Raw genomic sequence first — 20,925 nt, 5'->3', positions numbered from 1 at the left:
GCAATCTGCCATGGGAACAAAGCTTTGTTTAAAAGCTGAATTTGGTAAAATCATGTTTAAATCTATCCAACTCTCTTCCAACCTATTGTCAATTTAGATTGTGTAGAAGGGGGATAGAGCCATACAGCACGGAAATAGGCCCATCAGCCCAACTTTAGTTTAGTTTAGAGGTACAGCGCATAAACAGGCCCTTCAGCTCACCGAGTCTGCGCCGACCAGCGATCCCCATACACTAGCACAGTGGTTCTCAAATGGGGGTACGCGTACCTCTGGGGGTTGAGAACCACTGCACTAGCACTATCCTACATATTAGGGCCAATTTACAATTCTTTCGCATTTTTTTATTTTGGCTTTGCAGCTTATTAATCGCCAAACTAAGGCATTAAATAAAAAGCAAATTAAATAATTGAAAACAGAATTAAAGCATGAACTAAAAGACTTGCATGTTCCTACTGTCCATCAACTCGCCTCTTGCATGCTGAAACATGCACAACAGCTGCAAGAATGCGCGTCAGCCATGTCAACAACTTTAGCCCGAATCTTCCACAATTTATTTATTTTAATGTGGAGCCTCTGACGGCCCGGATTCAATCGTTCTCAACCCAATATTGGGCCGTGGCGGGAGATTAAGAGCCAGTGGAGTAAAAGGAGCAAAGGCTAGCCATAACTATAACATGAGAAAAGACTTGGGAATTCACACTCTCTGACTCGGCCCAGCACAGATGGCTTCAAATGTTTGAAGTAATCCAAGACATTCCAACACTTTCTTTAAAAAAAAATTCAAGAATTTTTTTATGTTTTGCTTAAAACAAATAATTAAAAATCAAAATTAACACGCCATTTTGTTTTTATATTCTTGAAAAGAGATTTACTAAAATAATAATAAAACAATCCTTGTACGAGGCGCACCATGGCCCTATCCCCGAACTCTACCTCCGCTACATCGACGACTGCATTGGTGCTACCTCCTGCACCCATGCAGATCTCACTGACTTCATCCATTTCACCACGAACTTCCATCCGGCACTCAAATTCACCTCGACCATTTCCGACATCTCACTACCGTTTCTAGACCTCACTATCTCCATCACTGGCAATAGACGTCTGACCGACATCTACTATAAATCCACTGACTCACATGGCTATCTGGACTACACTTATTCCCACCCTGCTTCCTGTAAGGACTCTATCCCCTACTCCCAATGCCTCCGTCTACGCCGCATCTGCACCCAGGATGAGGTGTTCCAAACCAGGGCATCAGAGATGTCCGTATTCTTAAGGGAACGGGGGTTCCCCTCTTCGACTATAGATGAGGCTCTCACCTGGGTCTCTTCTATACCCCGTAACTCTGCTCTCACTCCCCATCCCCCCGCTCCCCCTTGTCCTCACCTTCCACCCTACCAGCCGTCACATACAACAGATAATCCTCTGACATTTTCGCCACCTCCAACGGGATCCCACCACTGGCCACATCTTCCCATCTTCTCCCCTGTCGGCTTTCTGCAGGGACCGCTCCCTCCGTAACTCCCTGGTCAATTCCTCCCTTCCCACCCAAACTACCCCATCCCCTGGTACTTTCCCTTGCAACCGCAGGAAATGCTACACTTGTCGCTTTACCTCCCCTCTTGACTCCATCCAAGAACCTAAGCAGTCTTTCCAGGTGCGGCAGAGGTTCACCTGCACCTCCTCCAACCTCATCTATTGCATTCGCTGCTCTACATCGGTGAGACCAAACGTAGGCTTGGCGATCGCTTTGCCCAACACCTCCGCTTAGTTCGCAATAACCCACCTGATCTCCCGGTAGCTCAGGACTTCAACTCCCCCTCCCATTCCGAATCCGACCTTTCTGTCCTGGGCCTCCTCCATGGCCAGAGTGAGTCCCACCGTAAATTGGAGGAGCAGCACCTCATATTTCGCTTGGGTAGTTTACACCCCAGCGGTATGAACATTGACTTCTCCAATTTCAGATAGTCCTTGCTTTCTCCCTCTTTCCCCTCCCCTTCCCAGCTCTCCCACAGCCCATTTTCTCCGCATCTTCCTTTCTTCTTCCCGCTCCCATCCCCTCATCAGTCTGAAGAAAGGTCTCGACCCGAAAAATCACCCATTCCTTCGCTCCATAGACGTTGCCTCACCCGCTGAGTTTCTCCAGCATTTTTGTCTACCTTTGATTGTTCCAGCATCTGCAGTTCCTTCTTAAACAATACTAAAATAATAAAGTGATCCTAAATAGTCAAACGTCTGATGTACTCTCAGCTGTTCCCTCTTATTCAAAACTGTTTCATATCATGGGGTGGCACAGTGGTGCAGCAGTAGAGTTGATGTCTTAGGTTCTCGGAGGCCCAGGTTTGATCCTGACAATCAGTGCGCTCTGTGTGACTTTTGCATGTTCTCGTTGTGACTGCATGGGTTTTCTTTAGCTGCTCCGGTTTCCTCCCACATTCCATAGGCATTTAGATTTGTAGGTTAATTGGCTTCTGTAAATTGTCCCTAGTGAGTAGAATAGAACAAGTGATTGTTGGTCGGCGCGGACTCACTGGGCCGAAGGGTCTGTTTCCACGCTGTATCTCTAAAAGTAAAAATCTAAAACTAAAAACAAAATCCCTTCCACTTCCTCAAACCTGGTACAGAATCTGCTGGTAATAATAGTGCTGCAAAGTTAAGCCAAATTCCTGCTTCCAGGCAGAACCCTATGATAAATCCAGCATCGATGAGCAGCCCGCAGTCTTGCAGCAAATTGCATTCATGTGCAGCAGTTAATGCTGCTGTCTTACAGCTCAGGAAACCCGGGTTCAATCCTGATCTCCAGTGCCATAGGTGTGGAGTTTGCACATCAGCCCACTGATGGTGTAGGGTTCTCCCACTTCCTCGTCCATCCCAGAGATTGTATATTAATTGGCCACATTAAATTACCCCCGCAGTTAGAGGAAAAAACAGAACTATCTAAGGGGAGTCGATGAGCATGTGAGGGAGAAGTCGGTGCAGAGTTACAAAAGAGGAGGGATTAGACCAGAGGCCTCCAAACTTTTCAGCATGAGGGCCACATTATATATTTAGCAGATTTTTGCAGGCCATAGGAAAAAATTACGAAAGTTTTATAGATTTAATGAACTCAAAAAACAACAAGTAAAACAAATGGAAGAAATTCAAAACAATGTAGCCATCAATCAAGGTTAACCAACAAAATCATAAAGTTTTATGCAACCACGTTAATGGGAAGGGTGGAACTGCTTTTTTGATTTCAAAATTTCATTGAATTGAGGATCCAATTTTGAGGAACCAATTATGAGGATAATAATAATGATAATGGATGGGATTTATATAGCGCCTTTCTAATACTCAAGGCGCTTTACATCGCATTATTCATTCACTCCTCAGTCACACTTCAAATGGACTTCAAATGCTCCAGTGAATAATTTGTTAAGAATTCTATGTTGTTGTTGTTGTTGTTGTTGTTGTTGTATTTAATTTATTGTCATTATCTCATAAGAGACAACAAAATGGATTTTCCTTACAGTCATGTAACATAAAAATAAATAATAAATAAATACATAAATAGATATTTAAAAAAAAGCACAAACACAGAAGTCCACGACACAACATAGCAGCGGCACCAAAGTTGAGGAAGGTACCATAGTCCAGCCAGCCTCCCCGCCGATCTTCCCAGATGTTCGAGGCCTCCCGAGCACCCGCAGTCGCCGCCACGGGCGGCCCGATGCTCAGGCCCTCTCGCCGGGAACGATGGAACCCCGACGCCGAACCCCGACGGAGAACATCCTCAGCGGCCCGGACCTCCAAATCAGCCACCTCCCACCGGAGTCTGCACAAATACTGCACAAATACATTAATGAGCTAAAATAAGAGTCAAGAATCAAGAGTGTTTCATTGTCATTTTTCCCAGATAGAACAATGAAATTCTTACTTGCAGCAACACCACAGAATATGTAAAACCCCGATTCTATAACGTCTATCCATGTACTCCAGGTGCTGCCTAATCTGCTGGGCTACTCCAGTATTTTGTGCCCTTTTTTTGTAAACCTGCATCCGCATTTCCTGGTTTAGACTTTGGATTTTAGAAATACAGCATGGAAACAGGCCCTTCAGCCCACCGAGTTCGCACTGACCAGCGATTACCCTGGACACTAGGGATAATTTATAAATTTGACCAAAGCCAATGAACCTACAAATTGGGAGGAGTGTGTGGGAGGAAACCGGAGCACCCGGAGGAAACTCATGAGGTCACAGGGAGAAAGTACAAACTGTATAGATAGCACCTGGTCTTGATCAGGAACTTGGAAGTCGGTATGGAGATGGTGGGCTGAATGGTCTGTTCCTCTGCTGTTTGGCTATATGGCAAACGGAGCGAGAGAGTATTGAGAGAGCATGAGAAAGAGAATAAAAATAGAGCAACATTTTAAGAGAAGATAAGGGGGAAGTAGAATGAGAGAGAGAGAGAACATACACGCAAATCAGTCGGGGAGACAAAGGAACATAGACAGGATTGGAGAGTGACAGTGGTGCAGATTGTGAGGCAATTGTAGTGTAACAGAACTGAACCAAATGAAGATAGACACAAAATGCTGGCATAACTCAGCGGGCCAGGCAGCATCTCTGGAGAGAAGGAATGTGTGATGTTTCGGGTCGAGACCCTTCTTCTGAAACGCCACCCATTCCTTCTCTCCAGAGATGCCTCCTGGCCCGCTGAGTTACTCCAGCATTTTGTGTCTACCTTTGATTTAAACCAGCATCTGCAGTTTGTTCATACACATACTGAACGCAATGAAGACGCACCCCCATTTTGAGTTGCTAAATTTTGCTGGCGGGACATAGAATTTCTCACGCTCAAAAAAATAAAAATAAAAAATAAAAATAAAGAAAATAACAATTCAATTTGCCCAAGCCTTCCAGATCTCCTCCATTCTGGGGGGGGGGGGGGGTGGGGGTGAAGGCAAGTGGAGAGATGGTGGGAACACACCAGGACAACTTGAATCAGCTTTGATCTTATTGAATGACAATACTAGTTCAAGGGAACAATTGGGGGGAGAGTTCCTTTCACAGCGTGTGGGGAGTCTGTCCCGGGTCAGCAGGGGCAGGAGCGTTGAGAAGGAAGGGGTCGGGGATCATGCAAGCAACGCACACACAGCCGCTGCAATGCTCCGGGCGCGGAGCCACCGCATTGTGGCCGGGGAGGGAAGTAGCTCGGGTGACTGCGAGTGGCCGCCGGGACCGGACAGCGGAACCAGCCGCCGCCTCAGCGCTTTCTGCCGGCCCGCTCACCTCTTTACATTCCGACTGCCGCCGGGAGCAGGACATGGCCTCACTTGCTGGGTGACACTGCATGGCATTCACTGCTCCGTGTCTTTCAAGAGCAAAGATGATAGAGTGGAGCGGGTCAGCGGGCGATGGATAACAGGACAGCAGGAGGTGGAGCTTAATCCTGTGTCAGCGCGAGTAACCTCAATTGGTCCCTTGATTGCGCTGACACAGGAGTAAGCTCCACCTCCTGCTGTCCTATTATCCATCACCCGCTGACCTGCTCCGCTCTATCATCTTTGCTATTGAACTGGTCCACTCACTGTCCGGTCCCACCGGCCGCTCGCAGCCACCCGAGCTACTTCCCTCCCCTGCAGCAGTCGGAATTTAAGGATTTGCGGAAAGCGGCTGACATGAGCACGGCAGGCGAGCGGCTGGAGAGTGGTGTTTAGACGGAGAGCACTGCCAGAGGTGAGCGGGCCGGCAGAAGGCGCTGTGGTGGCCGGTTCCGCTGTCCGATCCCCGCGGCTGCTCACAGCCACCCGAGCTACTTCCCTCCCCAGCCACAATGCGGTGGCTCTGCGCCCGGAGTGCCGCGGCAGCTATGGGTGAGTGAGTTAATAGACAATAGGTGCAGGAGTGGGCCATTCGGCCCTTCAAGCCAGCACCTCCATTCAATGTGATCATGGCTGATCATCCCCAATCAGTACCCCGTTCCTGCCTTCTCCCCATATCCCCTGACTCCGCTATTTTTTAAGAGCCCTATCTAGCTCTCTTGAAAGCATCCAGAGAACCTGCCTCCACCGCCCTCTGAGGCAGAGAATTCCACTGACTCACAACTCTCTGTGTGAAAAAGTGTTTCCTCGTCTCCATTCTAAATGGCTTACCCCTTATTCTTAAACTGTGGCCCCTAGTTCTGGACTCCCCCAACATCGGGGACATGTTTCCTGCCTCTAGCGTGTCCAAACCCTTAATAATCTTACATGTTTCAATAAGAAACCCTCTCATCCTTCTAAACTCCAGAGTATACAAGCCCAGCTGCTCCAACCTCTCAGCATATGACAGTCTCGCCATCCCGGGAATTAACCGTGTAAACCTACGCTGCACTCCCTCAATAGCAAGAATGTCCTTCCTCAAATTAGGGGACCAAAACTGCACACAATACTGGCATGATCCCCGACCCCCTCCTTCTCAACACTCCTGCCATGCTGACCTGGGCCAGACTCCCCAAACGCTGTGAAAGGAACTCTTCCCCCCCGCCCAGTGGCTCTGTCCTTTTACAGCCGCATCCCACTGTACAGCTGCTTCCCATCAGCTGCCAGCCATGAGGGATAGACTTGGCTATCCCTCAGTACAGCAATATCGTTCTTGATGTTGCTGTACTGAGGAATAGCCAAGTCTTTCTTTCTTGCCAAACAACCTAACCTTCGATCTCCTAGATGCAGGTACATTTTGGTGCCTTATTTTTGGGTAAACAAATTGTGTCTTCATTGCCGGGAAATACAGTAAATGAATGCAGATAGACAGAAATACTGTGATATAGAAAACCCATAAATGCTGGAAATATCCAGCAGGACGGTACGGTGGTGTAGCGGTAGAGCTACTGCCTTACAGCGACAGAGACCTGAGTTCCACCCTGACCTTGGGTGCTTGGCTGTACGGAATTTGTACGTTCTCCCCGTGACTTGTGGGTGTTTTCTCCAAGATCTTCGGTTTCCTCCCACACTCCAAAGATGTACAGGTTTGTAGGTTAATTGGCTTGGTATCATTGTAAAATTGTGGATGATCGATCAGCCATGATCATATTGAATGGCAGTGCAGGCTCGAAGGGCCGAATGGCCTATTCCTGCATCTATTGTCCTTAGTTGTATGTAAGGTAGTGTTAATGTGCGGGCATTGCTGGACTGTGCGGACTCGGTGGGCCAAAGGGCCTGTTTCTGCACTGTATCTCTAAATTAAACTAAATTGAAAAAATAATCTCTCAGGTCTCCCCTGCAACCTCTAGTGTTTCCAGAGAAAACAATCCAAGTCTGTCCAACCTCTGCTTGTAGCTAATACCCGCTGATAATAACTAATCTAGGGCATCATTCTGGTAAATCACCTCTGCATTCAATGGATTAAAGGTTGTTCTGATGCATTTTTCTATTGCAGGAACTGTGTCAGTGTCGTCCTGTAGATGGGAACTGTTCCTGTTGCAAGGAATGCATGCTTTGCTTGGGGACTCTGTGGGACGAATGCTGTGACTGTGTGGGTAAGTTGTCTTTTTACCCTCAGGCATTTGTCAGCTCAATTTCTGCACCACTGCTTATTAAACTGGAATTGTAAAGAATAAAAAGGTGGCACGGTGGCGCAGCGGTAGAGTTGCTGCCTTGCAGCGCTTGTAGCAGCTCTACCGCAATTAGAGACTCGGGTTGGATCCCGACTACGGGTGCTGTCTGTACGGAATTTGTACGTTCTCCCCGTGAACGCGTCGTTTATCTCTGAGAACTTTAGTTTCCTCTCACGCTCCATTACATACTGGTATGTAAGCTAATTGACTTGGTATAAATGTAAATTGTCCCGAGTGTGTGTAGGATAGTTAATGTGCGCTGATCACTGGTCGGTGCGGACTCGGTGGGCCGAAGGTCCTGTTTCCGCGCTGTATCTCTAAACTAAACTAAAACTAAAATTAAACTAAATAAGAAACATGCAATGTACCATTATCTGGGTCATGTTGTTATTGGCTTCAAGGCAGCTTGTTTATATTTATTTTGGCATTCCTTATATCCATCTATCTATACTATTACTAAAACTCTCATCTTGACCACTTCCTCCGGTCTGCGTTGTAATTAGATTTGCTCAAAAATGCTACCCTATATCGCTAGGATTATTTCGCCACCTTACTCACTGCTCTCCTCTACTCCAAGACACCAAGTTTTGTTCCGATTGGTGAAATATGAGAAAAGTTATGAAGGTTTAAAAAATTGTTAGATCAGCAGTTTGGTCTTCTCGCCTGTCAGTCACCATGAAGGTAACGCCCCCATTCCGGCACTCGCTGGAGAATAAAATCCCGGAGGCGGGGCTGAGTAAACAAGCCGTGCTAATTGATTCCGCAAGAGTGGAGTCTGGAAAGCTGCTGTGTGGAGTAGGGAAAGTCGCTATGTGGAGTCAGGTAAGCCACTGTGTGGAGTCGGGAGGTGCTGTGGGGTGCCGCAGCCGGTGGCCGCTGAGTGGAGTCCCTCTCCCCCCCCACACCCCCCTTTCACCCCTCCCCCCTTCTCCCCACACACCCACACCCCACCTTTACCCCTCCCCGTTCCCCCCCACATCACCCCACCCCCCCCCCCCCACACCACCCCCTCCCCCTCCACACCACCCCCTCCCCCGCACACCACCCCTCCCCCCCCCACCACTCCCTCCCCCCCCCCCCCCACACCAAATGTATTTTGACAGTTGTTATGGTACCTTCCACATCTCCACCACTCTCTGAATCAAAAAGTAGCCCCTCAGATTTCTATTAAATCTTTCCCTTCTCACCTTAAGCCTATGTCTTCTGGTTTTTGATAAACCTCTATAAGATCACTCCTCAGCCTCTTGCGTTCCAAGGAATAAAGACTTAGCTTGCCCAACCTCTCCCTATATTGCAATAAGCACCAATTTCCACTGGTTATACCCCAACCCATTTTATCACCTTCCCTTCCCTATACCCGCTGGATTCCACCTGCACTAGGGGCCTTTAGAATACCTATTTAACACACAGGCTCGTACATTCTTCCACATGACAGAAAATGTGCAAACTCCACACAGACAGCATCAGAGGTCAGGATTAAACCTGTGTTGCTGTAGCCGTGAGGTACCTTGGGAAAGTCCGCACCTCCAACAGCAACAGACTTTATGTCACTGCAGAAGGCTGCGTTTAATTCTGCGGGGCGAGAATGTTACCCGTTGTCTTTAAAATGTGGGAGGAAACGAGCACCCAGAGGAAACCCTCACAGTCACGGGGAGAATCACACCCTGACCACTCACTCTTCTCCCCTCCCCCATAGTGTGTTGCCAGCTGTTATCAGGCAACTGAATCATCCTACCACAACCGGAGACAAGTGCTGAACTACCAACTGCCTCTTTGATGACCCTTGGACTATACTTGATAGGCTTTACTTTGCACTAAAAGTTATTTCCTTATCATGTATCTACACACTGAAAATGGATCGATTCTAATTGTGTATTGTCCCTCCGCTGACTAGTTAGCACGTAACAAAAGCTTATCACTGTACCTCGTGACAATAAACTAAACTGAACTGAGAATGCGCAAACTCCTCACAGACAGAACTTGAGTTCAGCATTGAATCTGTGTCACCGGCACTGTGAGGCTCCATCAACAGCTCCACTGGGATAGCCTAGGATATTAAAAAGGAATGGAGCTGTTGGAACTGATGGTGGTTCTAATGGCCTGAAATTAGCCGTCAATAGCAATATTGATGGTGTTACCTCCTTTCCAACAAGGGTTGCTGTCAACAGGATCTTGGTCATCTGGCAGCTGTGTGCTGTTGTCACATTGGCAGAATCATCTTGAAAAAAAACAGTGAAGAACATTTGGGGTTGTACTGCAACAAATGACTAACTCCAAAGCAATGGAAAGGAGGCAGGGCAGAGCTAGTCAGTGGGCTTGCAGTCATGTGTAGCAGTTAATGATGCTGTCTCACAGCTCGGGAAACCTGGATTCGATCCTGACCTCCGGTGCCAAAGGCGTGGAGTTTGCGCTTCAGCCGACTGATTGTAGGGTTCTCCCACTTCCAGAGATTGTACATTTATTGGCCACATTAAATGACCCCCTCAGTACGAGGAGGAAGCAGAACAATCTAAGGGGAGTCGATGAGCATGTAAGAGAGAAGTTGTTGCAGAGTTACAAAAGACAGTGGATTAGACTAATGGTCATTGTTTTGCAACAGATGGGATTGAATACAGAGAGAAAAGAGATGTTGAGCTGGGAGGATTTATCAGAGCTTAGAACAATTGCTTAACCCTGGCCTTTACACTTTAGACTTCAGAGATACAGCGCGGAAACAGGCACTTCAGCCCATCGAGTCCTTGCCGACCAGCAATCACCTCATATACCAACACTATCCTACACTCATGGGATAATTTACAGTTTACGGAAGCCAATGAACCTACAAACCTGTACGTCTTTGGAGTGTGGGAGGAAACTGGAGCACTCAGAGAAAACCCGCAATGTCACGGGGAGAACGTACAAACTCCGCTTCTACAGCACCCGTAGTCAGGGTCAAACCCGGTCTTCTGGCGCTGTAAGGCAGCAACTCTACTGCTGTGCCACTGTGCCACCCCATTGGGTTGGTACCTTCTTCATTGAAGATGGGTCCCGACCTGAAATGTCACCTATCCACGTCCTCCAGAGATGCTGCCTGACCCGCTGAGTTACTTCAGCACTTTGGGTCTTTTTGCCTAAACCAGCATCTGCAGTTCCTTACCCCCTCAAATTACTAAACCTTCCTGAATATATAATTTAACAAGTGCACCAATTCTTAACAGGGGCATAATTCCTAATTAAACCAAGCCCTAAAATACATAGAAAATCATGCAGTAAGTCAGGCTCCATCTGCTGCTGAACAAAACAACGTTTGTGTGCAGGTGGATGACTTTTTAGCATTAGAAGCTCTTAAAACTAATAAGAGTTTTCAGGATTTAAAAAATGGAACTACTTGGAAACGGTGTAACAGAAAAACTGTTTCTGCCTAAAATTAGAATATAAAATCAGGAAACACGTGCACTGGTGGTAAAAGTTGGTAACACTTTTCCCAAGAGGTAGTTGATACTATGTCGATTGTTCATTTTAAACCTATTGATCAAAGATATGAAGTAGTCATATTACAGATCGGCGACCAGTTTAAGTGACCGACTCCTGTTCCTCTGGTGAATCTTTTGTCTTCAGCCCTTGTAAGTGTTCTTTCATTTATTCTCTAGCCCTTGTGCTTTGATCACTCCTTCAATGTAGATTTGTATTTTCCTATTCATTGCTTTTCTGCCTGGGAATTTGTAATGGTTCCCTCTCATTGTCTCACAATGGCTAATGCAATAAGAGACTACCGATCCCAGTGGACCAGTTTTCACCTTCAATCTGCTTCTTCTAGAAAAGTGAAATCTGGTAGGATAATGTTGTGATGGTAATTGTTATTTCTTGAACTTCTACAGGTGTCAGAAGTTATGGGGAGAAGGCAGGAGAGTGGGGTTAGGAGGGAGAGATAGATCAACCATGATTGAATGGCGGAGTAGAATTGATGGGCCAAATGGGCTAATTCTACTCCTATCACTTATGGCCTTATGAGGTGTACAAGAGAGCATATTGACTGGTTGCAACAACTCACGGCCTGGTGCAACAACTCAAACTACATAGCTCAGAGGGTGGTGTGGAATTCATCACCACAGACGGCTGTGTAGACCAAGTCAATGGATTTTTAGGGCGGAGATTGACAAATTCTTGATTAGTAAAGGTGTCAAGGGTGATGGGGAGAAGGCAGGAGAATGGGGTTGAGAGGGAAAGATAGATCAGCCATGATTAAATGGCAAAGTAGACTTGATTGGCAGATTCTGCTCCTATAACTTGAAATACATAGACATGGGGCAATGTTCTATTTTTTACTGTTATTATTGTTTCTGAACTTTTTTTGTTATTTATTACGGTTTTTATAAAGTACTATGTTGACATATCTGTTATGCCGCTGCAAGTAAGTTTTAGTGTTCTGTTTTTGGGGCATATATGACAATAAAATGCTCTTGACTCTTTCATTCGTAGGAATGTGCAATCCCAGAAATTACAGCGACACGCCACCCACGTCCAAGAGTACCGTGGAGGAGCTCCATGAACCCATCCCTTCTCTCTTCCGCGCTCTGACGGAAGGGGAAACTCACCTGCACTGGAACATTGTCTCATTCCCTGTCTCAGAGGAGCTCACCTATCATGAGAACTTGATCTCCTTCTTGGAAAGCCTGGACCTATCTCTGCAAAATGTATCCCTGCCCGCACAAAGTCCCCACGTGGAGCTCGCCAGTGAGAAAGGTAACCTGTTACCAGTGTGTTGTTAGTATGCTCAGGCCAGTCTGCTATAATACACATTTCCAAACGGATATAATGCCATCAACGAATTAGGGAGCACAATCATTATTGTGCAAAAAAAGACGTGAAGAGTTAGAGTGACTCAGCAGGTCAGGCAGCATCCCTTGAGAACGTGGATAGAGCAATAGCGCGTGGAAACAGGTCCTTTGGCCCAAATTGCACACGCCGACCAACATTAGTACGACACTAATAGTTTTGCTTCGGGACCCTCCTTCAGAGTGGCTGTTCATGGGGAGAGGGTGAAATCTAGGAGAGAGATGGGGCAGGACTTGATTAGATAGTTTGACAAAGGTTGCAGGGAGAAGGCAGGAGAGGGAAAAAATAGATCAGCCATGATTGATTGGTAGATGTGCCAAATAGTCTGATTCTGCTCCTATGTCTTATGGACAAAGCATGGCAGGTAATAAGTGAACACAGGCGTGAGGGGAGTTTGATAGGTAGATGTAAGAAAACCCACGTGGTCACAGGGAGAACGTACAAACTCTGTACGAAAAGCACCCATCGTCAGGATCTAACCCAGGTGCCACTGTGCCATCCTCCAACTTATATTGACACTTACGCAATAAATACTCTGTTAAACAATCTACTATATAGCCTTTCATATTTTTAGGTTGTGGTCACAATAAACAAAACATGGGCATTAAAAAAAGGCCGATATTTTTGAAAATGCTGTGGGGAAAACAGCCATGTTATTGTGAGTCTGAAACTCGAGTCTTAAACCCCTTTTTTCTTATAGGCACAATTGTTTTTATAATGTGATTCTATGATGCAAAGGCCCTTGGAATTACACGTGTTGTGTTATAGCAGAACTACGTGTAGTGAGCTGGGTACCTTGTGTTTTTTTAATGCCATTTATGTCTGTCATCCATCAGTGCTTTTGGCCCAGTTTATTACTCTTCATAAAGGCTGGCCCACTGAACATGAACCACAGCCCTGCTATTGGCAACACACACAAAACACAAATAAAGGGCCAGAATGCAATCCTAATTGCCACATGACCTCATTTGGTCCCTAATGAGAGTCACTCCCTTTATTCTACTCATCCTCGTCTCATCTTCTCTGCCAATGAAAACTAACTCGACCCTCTTTCCCAATTCTGACAAAGGGTCTCAGACCTGAAAAGTTGATGCTTTCTCTCTTTCCACAGACCTGCCAAAGATTCTTGTTCCTTTCATTTCAGTTTTCAGCCTTTTGATACGGCAGATATGAAAAATGTGCTTTCAATCTGAAGAAGGGTTCTGACCCAAAACGTCACCCATCCGTTTTCTCCATAAACGCTGCCTGACCCGCTGAGTTACTCCAGCACTTTGCTGTAAACCAGTATCTGCAGTTCCTTTCGACACATGAAAAATGTAACGACTGATACAGCCCAACTTTCAGCCTCTGCAGAGTTTTTGATTAACAAACCTTTCCTGTAATTCCAGTTATCAACTGATTATAAAACAAGAGTGTTCAGATTATTTTGAGTTATACTCTTTCTTTCCCTTTGGCTATCAGAACAAAGGGTGTAAAGCCTGTTTTTCTGAAGGACTATTTGCTTTGGCTCAACCACAATGCATAATAGGAACTATTTTGCTTCAGGTGCTTGTTGTTGAGGGGTTGCTGGGTGGAGACGACAACTGGATAATAGTGGTTGGACAAAAACTTTACAATGGGAACCTTTTGCAGCAGGATATTGGAAAGGGCACTGCTGCAGTTATCTGACAGGTTAAGACAAGGAACTGGTATATGCTGATTTACACTGAAGATAGACACAAAATGCTGGTGATTCAATGAATCAAGCAGCATCTCTGGAGAAAAGGAATAGATGCCGTTTTGGGTCGAGACCCTTCAGTCTGAGAGTCAGGGGAGAGGGAAGTTTGAGGTATGAAAAGGTTAGGAATATTTTCTACATGTTTTCATGCCTCTAGTTCCCATCTAGTTTCGCTCTCCCCTCACTCTTGGTCTGAAGAAAGGTCCTGACCTGAAATATCACCTATTCCTTTTCTGCAGAGATGCTGCCTGACACAAATTACTCCAGCATTTTGTGTCTATCTGGCGCTGTAACGGAAATACACTCTTCTCAAGGCACCTTCTCAAGAAAGCACAGGTTTTAATAAATTTAAACCTTAAACCTTAAACTTGAACCTCTTTTACCTTCATGCCATTCAGGGACTTGCATTCCTTGACGCACGTGCTTTTTCACACAAAGGGTGATGGGTGTATGGAATGAGCTGCCTGAGGAGGTAGTTGAGGCGGGTACAATAACAACTTGTAAACTTGGACAGGTACATGGATAAGAAAGATTTAGAGGGATATACGAGGGAGTTTCGTCCCTTTTCTCTCAACTGTCCTTTAGATGCACTTTAAAACCTATCTCTTTGAGCCAGCTTTTTTGCCTCACTTTTACGATCCCAGTTTGGGTATCTCTCATGCAGACCAGCATCACGTTTAGCTTGCTAATATACTGTATGCATAAAGCATTGGTAATATACTGTATGCGTGAAGCTTTGGATGTTTTGTCATATTGAAGGCATATTGTTCATGTGTTCTTAATATATTTTTTAAACTTATTTTAATTACAGAGCCTCAGTGCACGGTGGTCTACTTCAATGACTGCATGTCAATCCACCAGTGTAAAAATTCCTGTGAGTCCATGGGTGCCTCAAAGTACAGATGGTTTCACAATGCCTGCTGTGAATGTATAGGCCCGGACTGCATTGATTACGGCAACAAAGTGGTCAAATGTATGAACTGTGCCTTTTAAAGCCAGGGCTATAATGTCGCGAGGTAATTCTGCGTAATCACCGTAGAGTTACAAACCGGTGACTTTTTACATGACCTATTGTGCTGTTTTCCTTTTTTTATTTCCTTTTGTTAAAAGTTCTGCACTTCATGCTTAAGAATGTATGCAGATGTTGGATCTTCAAAGTGGATGTGAAAATTGAAACTGCAGCTTTTTTATGGTGTAATTTACTGCTGATGTTTTGTAATTTAAAAGAAAAAGGCATTCCTTAAAAATCATGCTGACCTGTAGATATATAGAATAAAGCTGTTGTATCTTCTCTTTTTTAATTGATATACTCCTGCATCTGCTTACATACGTTTATGAATTAATTATTTTTGTTGGGGACGTTTAGTTGTTAGCTTCTCTGTAGCTTATGGAGTCTTAGAGGCTTATAGAGTGTGGAAACAGGCCTTTTGGCCCAACTTGCCCATACTGACCCTTACTTAGCACTAATAATAAAATGAATCTACCTGTGGACCATGATGGAAATCATCGAGTGGAAATATTCAGGTTGCATTATGAATTCTGTTGATTTGGGTAAGTCTTGTTCTTATCTTAGTAGAAACAAGGAACTACAGATGCTGGTTTACCAATGAAAAATACAAAGTGCTGGAGTAACTGAGCAGGTCAGGCAGCATCCCTGCAGAACATGGAAAGTGATGTTTCAGGTCGAGTCCCTTCTTCAGATTGTGATCAGCTGGACAAGTGCTGGACATGAAACGTCACCTCTAAATGTTCTCCAGGGATGTGGCCTAGCCTTTGGTAGAAGATAGGAATTAACCAGATTGACACAGAGACACATCGTGGGCACAAACAAGACGAAGACTGTTAGTTATACAGTTTCACAATCTTTTATCCGAAATTCCGAAAACCGAAAAGCTCCGAAAACCGAACATTTTTAACTGCCGGGATCGAGGCGCAAACTCACGACCTTGCAGCCACGAGCCGAGCACTGAGCCACCCGTTAAAAGTTAAAATCTACGCTAAAAATCTTCCATTCCGAAATCCGAAAAATTCCGAAATCCGAAAAGTGTCTGGTCCCAAGGTTTTCGGATAAGAGATTGTGAACCTGTATAGAGATTTCCTTCCCCTCATTTTACGCACATATTCCCTATATTAATGGACTGGCTCACGTGAATAGTGTGTGCTGTGGTTCATTTGGACTCTGAGATAAAAGAAGGTGGCGCAGCAGTAGAATTGCTGCCTTACAGCGCCAGAGACCCGGGTACAATCCTGACCATGGGTGATGCCTGCATGGAGTCTGTACATTCACCCTGTGCATTCATCTGGTTAATTGGCTTTGGTAAAGATTGTAAATTATCCGTAGTGTGTAGGATAGTGGTAGTGAATGGGGATCGCAGGTCGGCACAGACTCTGTGGGCCGAAGGTCATGTTTGCACACTGTATCTCTATACTAAGAAAGTTTCAATATCCAATACAGAGGCTTGAGCCTAACAGTAGTAGATTTACGTTTGAGTGTAGCACTTGGGAAGTGCTGGGTCGTGAGAGGTTTTTACTTCTTGTTTGCTCTCTCAGGTGAAGTATTTTGTAGAAAGGTTCAGAGCCCGATCAGTCTTTTATCAGTCAGTGCAACTAAAGGTGGTCATTTGCAGCAGCCCATTGAACAAATCAGTTGCCATGTTTCCTTCACTACCAGAGTGACTAAAATCACAGCAAATGCAGATCTTTTTCAAACCCTAAGCAATACAGTGTGGAAGAGAGTTAATGACACTTTGTTGGAGGATTGTGCGGGCAAGTAAAATGGACTGGAAGACTGAAGTACTTATCGACTGGATTCCTCCCACACTTAAGACAAGGCAGTCTTGACATGGACACCTGCAAAACCTAATACAAAACTGCTGGTATTGGTATACGTTTTGATTCACAGTGCCCTCCATAATGTTTGGGAGAAAGACCCATCATTTATTTATTTGCCTCTGTACTCTACAATTTCAGATTTGTAATAGAAAAATTCACATGTGGTTAAGCTGCACGTTGTCAGATTTTAATAAAGGCCATTTTTACACATTTTGATTTCACCATGTAGAAATTACAGCAGCGTTTATACACAGTCCCCCCCATTTCAGGGCACCATAATGTTTGGGACACAGCAATGTCATGTAAATTAAAGTAGTCATGTTTAGTATTTTGTTGCATATCCTTTGCATGCAATGACTGCTTGAAGTCTGTGATTCATGGACATCACCAGTTGCTGAGTGTCTTGCAGTTGCATCTTGCAGTGTAGCCTCCGTATTTCTGTTCATGAAGTCTTCAGAGGACAGCAGTCTTTGATAAATCCACGCCTGACTCCTGAAGAGTTTTTCTGATCTGTCGGACAGTTGTTTGGGGATTTTTCTTTATTAAAGAGTGAATTCTTCTGTCATCAGCTGTGGAGGTCTTCCTTGGCCTGCCAGTCCCTTTGCGATTAGTAAGCTCACCAGTACTCTCTTTCTTCTTAATGATGTTCCAAACAGTTGATTTTGGTAAGCCTAAGGTTTGGCTGATATCTCTTAACAGTTTTATTCTTGTTTCTCAGTCTCATTATGGCTTCTTTGACTTTCATTTGCACAACTTTGGTCCTCATGTTAAAACAGCAATAAAAGTTTCCAAAGGTGATGGAAAGACTGGAGGAAATACTAGGTGCTGGGAGCTCTCTTATACCTGCATTAAGGAGGCATTTAAACACACCCGAGCACTTACAAACACCTGTTAAGCCATGTGTCCCAAACATTATGGTGCCCTGAAATGGGTGGACTATGTATAAACACAGCTGTAATTTCTACATGGTGAAATCAAAATGTGTAAAAATACCCTTTAATAAAATCTGACAATGTGCACTTTAAACACATGTGTTTTTTTCTATTCCAAATCTCAAATTGTAGAGTACAGTCATAAATAAATGACGGCTCTGTATGTTCTGTCCAGGCAAATCAAATCATACATGAGTACAACAGGTATTGCAAAAGAGAAAACGAACAGTGCAGAATATAGTGTCGCAACTACCGAGAAAGTACAGATTAAAAAAAAGAACAAGGGCTGCAACGAGGTAGATTGGAAGATCGGAAATTCACCCCCAACATATGAGAGGTCTGTTCAAGTGTCTGATAACAGCGGGGAAGAAGCTGTTCTTGAATATGGACGTACCTGGTTTAATGTTCTGTCAATGCTGCTTTAACAGAGGGAAGACTATTCTTAAACATTCTCTCTCCCCAACCCTCATCCTCCTTGGTGCAATGTTTTTTTTCTGTTCACAATGTTCTAAAAACTGGCAAGACTCACTTGTATTTATTGGTTTATGTATGATTGCTGGATATTGATTTTTGCTTCAACATTCTAGTTTGTAATATCACTGGTCATAGAAACATAGAAAATAGGTGCAGGAGGAGGCCATTCGGCCCTTCGAGCCAGCACCACCATTCATTGTGATCATGGCTGATCGTCCCCTATCAATAACCCGTGCCTGCCTTCTCCCTATATCCCTTGATTCCACTAGCCCCTAGAGCTCTATCTAACTCTCTCTTAAATCCATCCAGTGACTTGGTCTCCACTGCCCTCTGTGGCAGGGAATTCCACAAATTCACAACTCTCTGGGTGAAAAAGTTTTTTCTCACCTCAGTCTTAAATGTTCTCCCTTTTATTCGAAGACTGGGGCCCCTGGTTCTGGACTCGCCCAACATTGGGAACATTTTTCCTGCATCTAGCTTGTCCAATCCTTTTATAATTTTATATGTTTCTATAAGATCCCCCCTCATCCATCTAAACGCCAGTGAATACAAGCCTAGTCTTTTCAATCTTTCCTCATATGACAGTCCCGCCACCCCAGGGATCAATCTCATGAACCTACGCTGCACTGCCACAATCACAAGGATGTCCTTCCTCAAATTAGGAGACCAAAACTGGTACTATAGGTCCACAGGTACTATACTTTCACTGTTGCAAACAGAATTCTTCTACTCATGATTTTTTATGAAAGGTCTTAAAATTTAATGGTATTTTAATTCCATGTTACAGTAAATTTCATCAACAATGCTAAATCAACATATGGCATTTAAATGAATTCCATTCCTCTCTCTTTGTGACCAGACTATTTGCTGTATTCTGATCTGAGGATCTAGATCACTAGTTAATGCTGCAAATTTTAAGGCAATTCACAGTCACGGTATTAACAGTGATTTTATTAAGGAATGCAGATGGAAAACAATTTAACTTGATTTAAACAGGATGCAACATCAATTATTAACACTATAAATACAATACAGGAAACCAGGAAATATAGAATTGCATTAAAAATATCCCACCGGTTCACAAAATCTGACTGAGTGATGCTGTTTTCGTGAAAGTTTTATTTAAACAAGATTTTCATACCTCTACTCATTATAACAAAGAAACAGAAAATAGGACAATTCCTCAATTTATAAATGATTATTTTACAAGTTTTTGCTAAAACATCATTGACTCTTTGGGGTCCGTGAACATAGTTGCTTTTGGCTATAACAAATAATGGACATACTCTCCAAGCATGTGCTGTACTATCGCCAAACCGCCCTTCATGTATGTTGCTCATTCTTTTTGATTTGTGAAATTTGACTAACCAATTTTCAGGTAAGCATTCCTTTTGTAAATCAGGTGGCTGTAGAGAGCTTGGTTTGCATTTTTCTGCATGCAGCTTACCTCTGACCTTTCACTGCCTATGATGATGTCATTGATGGGTAATCAACTGTATTTATATCATACCGACCGCATGTAATCCCAAGACCACCTGTACCACCAACATGTGCTTGACAACTAGACTGAGACACACAGATATAGGGACAGGCGACCATAATGTTTGTCGAGTTTAAAGCAGCATCTGAAAGAAGTTGTGCATTTCCTGAGAGGTAATACTAGAGCTCAGGTTTGATACCTGAAGACTCCATTGCCAATGATGGAGCATCTCAGCTTCAGGTGAGCAGGAGATCAAAATTAGAGGTGCACAGTGGTGCAGCGGGATAATTGCTGCCTTACAGAGCCAGAGACCCGGGTTTGATCCTGACTACTGGTACGGACTGTAGGAGTTTGTACATTCATCCTGTCCCCACTTGGGTTTTCTCCGGGTGCACCATTTTCCTCCCATGCTCCAAAAGACGTACAGGTTTGTAGGTTAATTGGCTTCTGTAAGTCTGTAAGGTGATCGCTGGTCGGTGTGGAGCCGGTATTTTCTGTATACCTCATTATCACCTTCCCCACAGCCAACAATGGGCCATTGTGGACTCCACCCTTCCTTGATTATTGGTGCCTTGTGCATATCTTTCATTAATTTTTTCTATATACCTTCTGTGTTGTATCTCTAAAGTCTAAAGGTGTCTCAAAAGGTTGTGAGCGATTTGCAAGTGGAAGGAATGGAGCATAAGAATGAGAATTTCGAATATGAGTTGTATAATGAGCAGAGAATTTAAGTCGGCCAGGACAGTCCTGATGGGTGAAAGGTACTTGGTGTGAGTTAGAACCAACGTAGCTGGTTTGAATGATGGGTTTACAATGTTGTGGGAGGCTGACAAGGTCCATTGGAGAATGTAATCCAGAGGTAACAAAGTCATGCACGGCCACAAAGGAGCTGAGGGAGGAGGGAAGAAAGTTGTGCAATGTCACTGAGGTGGAAGTTAGAAGTCTTAGTGATGATACAAATATGGAACCGCACCTCATATTTTGCATGGATAGCTTACAACGCAGCCGTATGAATATTGATTTCTCTAACTTCAAGTAACCCTTGCCCCCCCCCCCCCCCCACTCTCCATCCCTCCCCAACCCTAGTCTTCGTACT

General features: G+C 44.5%; 1 protein-coding gene and 2 long non-coding RNA genes across 4 annotated transcripts in view; 2 read left to right on the top strand and 1 right to left on the bottom strand.

Annotated features, from left to right (window-relative positions):
- Window positions 1-15,412, top strand: part of twsg1 (twisted gastrulation BMP signaling modulator 1) — a 51,050-nt gene extending 35,638 nt beyond the window's left edge. The window contains exons 3-6 of one of the 2 annotated variants that reach the window (XM_033019832.1): window positions 7,402-7,501; window positions 12,038-12,301; window positions 14,923-15,116; window positions 15,151-15,412. In XM_033019832.1, coding sequence (XP_032875723.1) covers window positions 7,402-7,501; window positions 12,038-12,301; window positions 14,923-15,104 — 546 coding nt within the window. In that variant the 3' untranslated portion in view covers window positions 15,105-15,116; window positions 15,151-15,412. Of the gene's footprint in view, window positions 1-7,401; window positions 7,502-12,037; window positions 12,302-14,922 lie in introns of both variants that reach the window. The other variant, XM_033019830.1, reaches the window with a different exon arrangement.
- LOC116972329 lies at window positions 197-16,195 on the bottom strand. The gene is made up of 3 exons (XR_004411776.1): window positions 16,029-16,195; window positions 6,314-6,316; window positions 197-206 (listed from the first exon to the last, which is right to left on the bottom strand). It is a non-coding gene; the product is annotated as an uncharacterized LOC116972329 (long non-coding RNA).
- Window positions 16,196-18,032: 1,837 nt separating this feature from the next.
- On the top strand, window positions 18,033-19,409 carry LOC116972327. The gene is made up of 2 exons (XR_004411775.1): window positions 18,033-18,477; window positions 19,034-19,409. It is a non-coding gene; the product is annotated as an uncharacterized LOC116972327 (long non-coding RNA).
- The last annotated feature ends 1,516 nt before the right edge of the window (window positions 19,410-20,925 follow it).

Source organism: Amblyraja radiata, chromosome 4 (genome assembly GCF_010909765.2).
Source record: "Amblyraja radiata isolate CabotCenter1 chromosome 4, sAmbRad1.1.pri, whole genome shotgun sequence".
NCBI lineage: Eukaryota > Metazoa > Chordata > Chondrichthyes > Rajiformes > Rajidae > Amblyraja > Amblyraja radiata.
The sequence above is the reverse complement of the archived record's forward strand: the minus strand, read 5'-3'. Positions and strand labels throughout refer to the sequence as shown.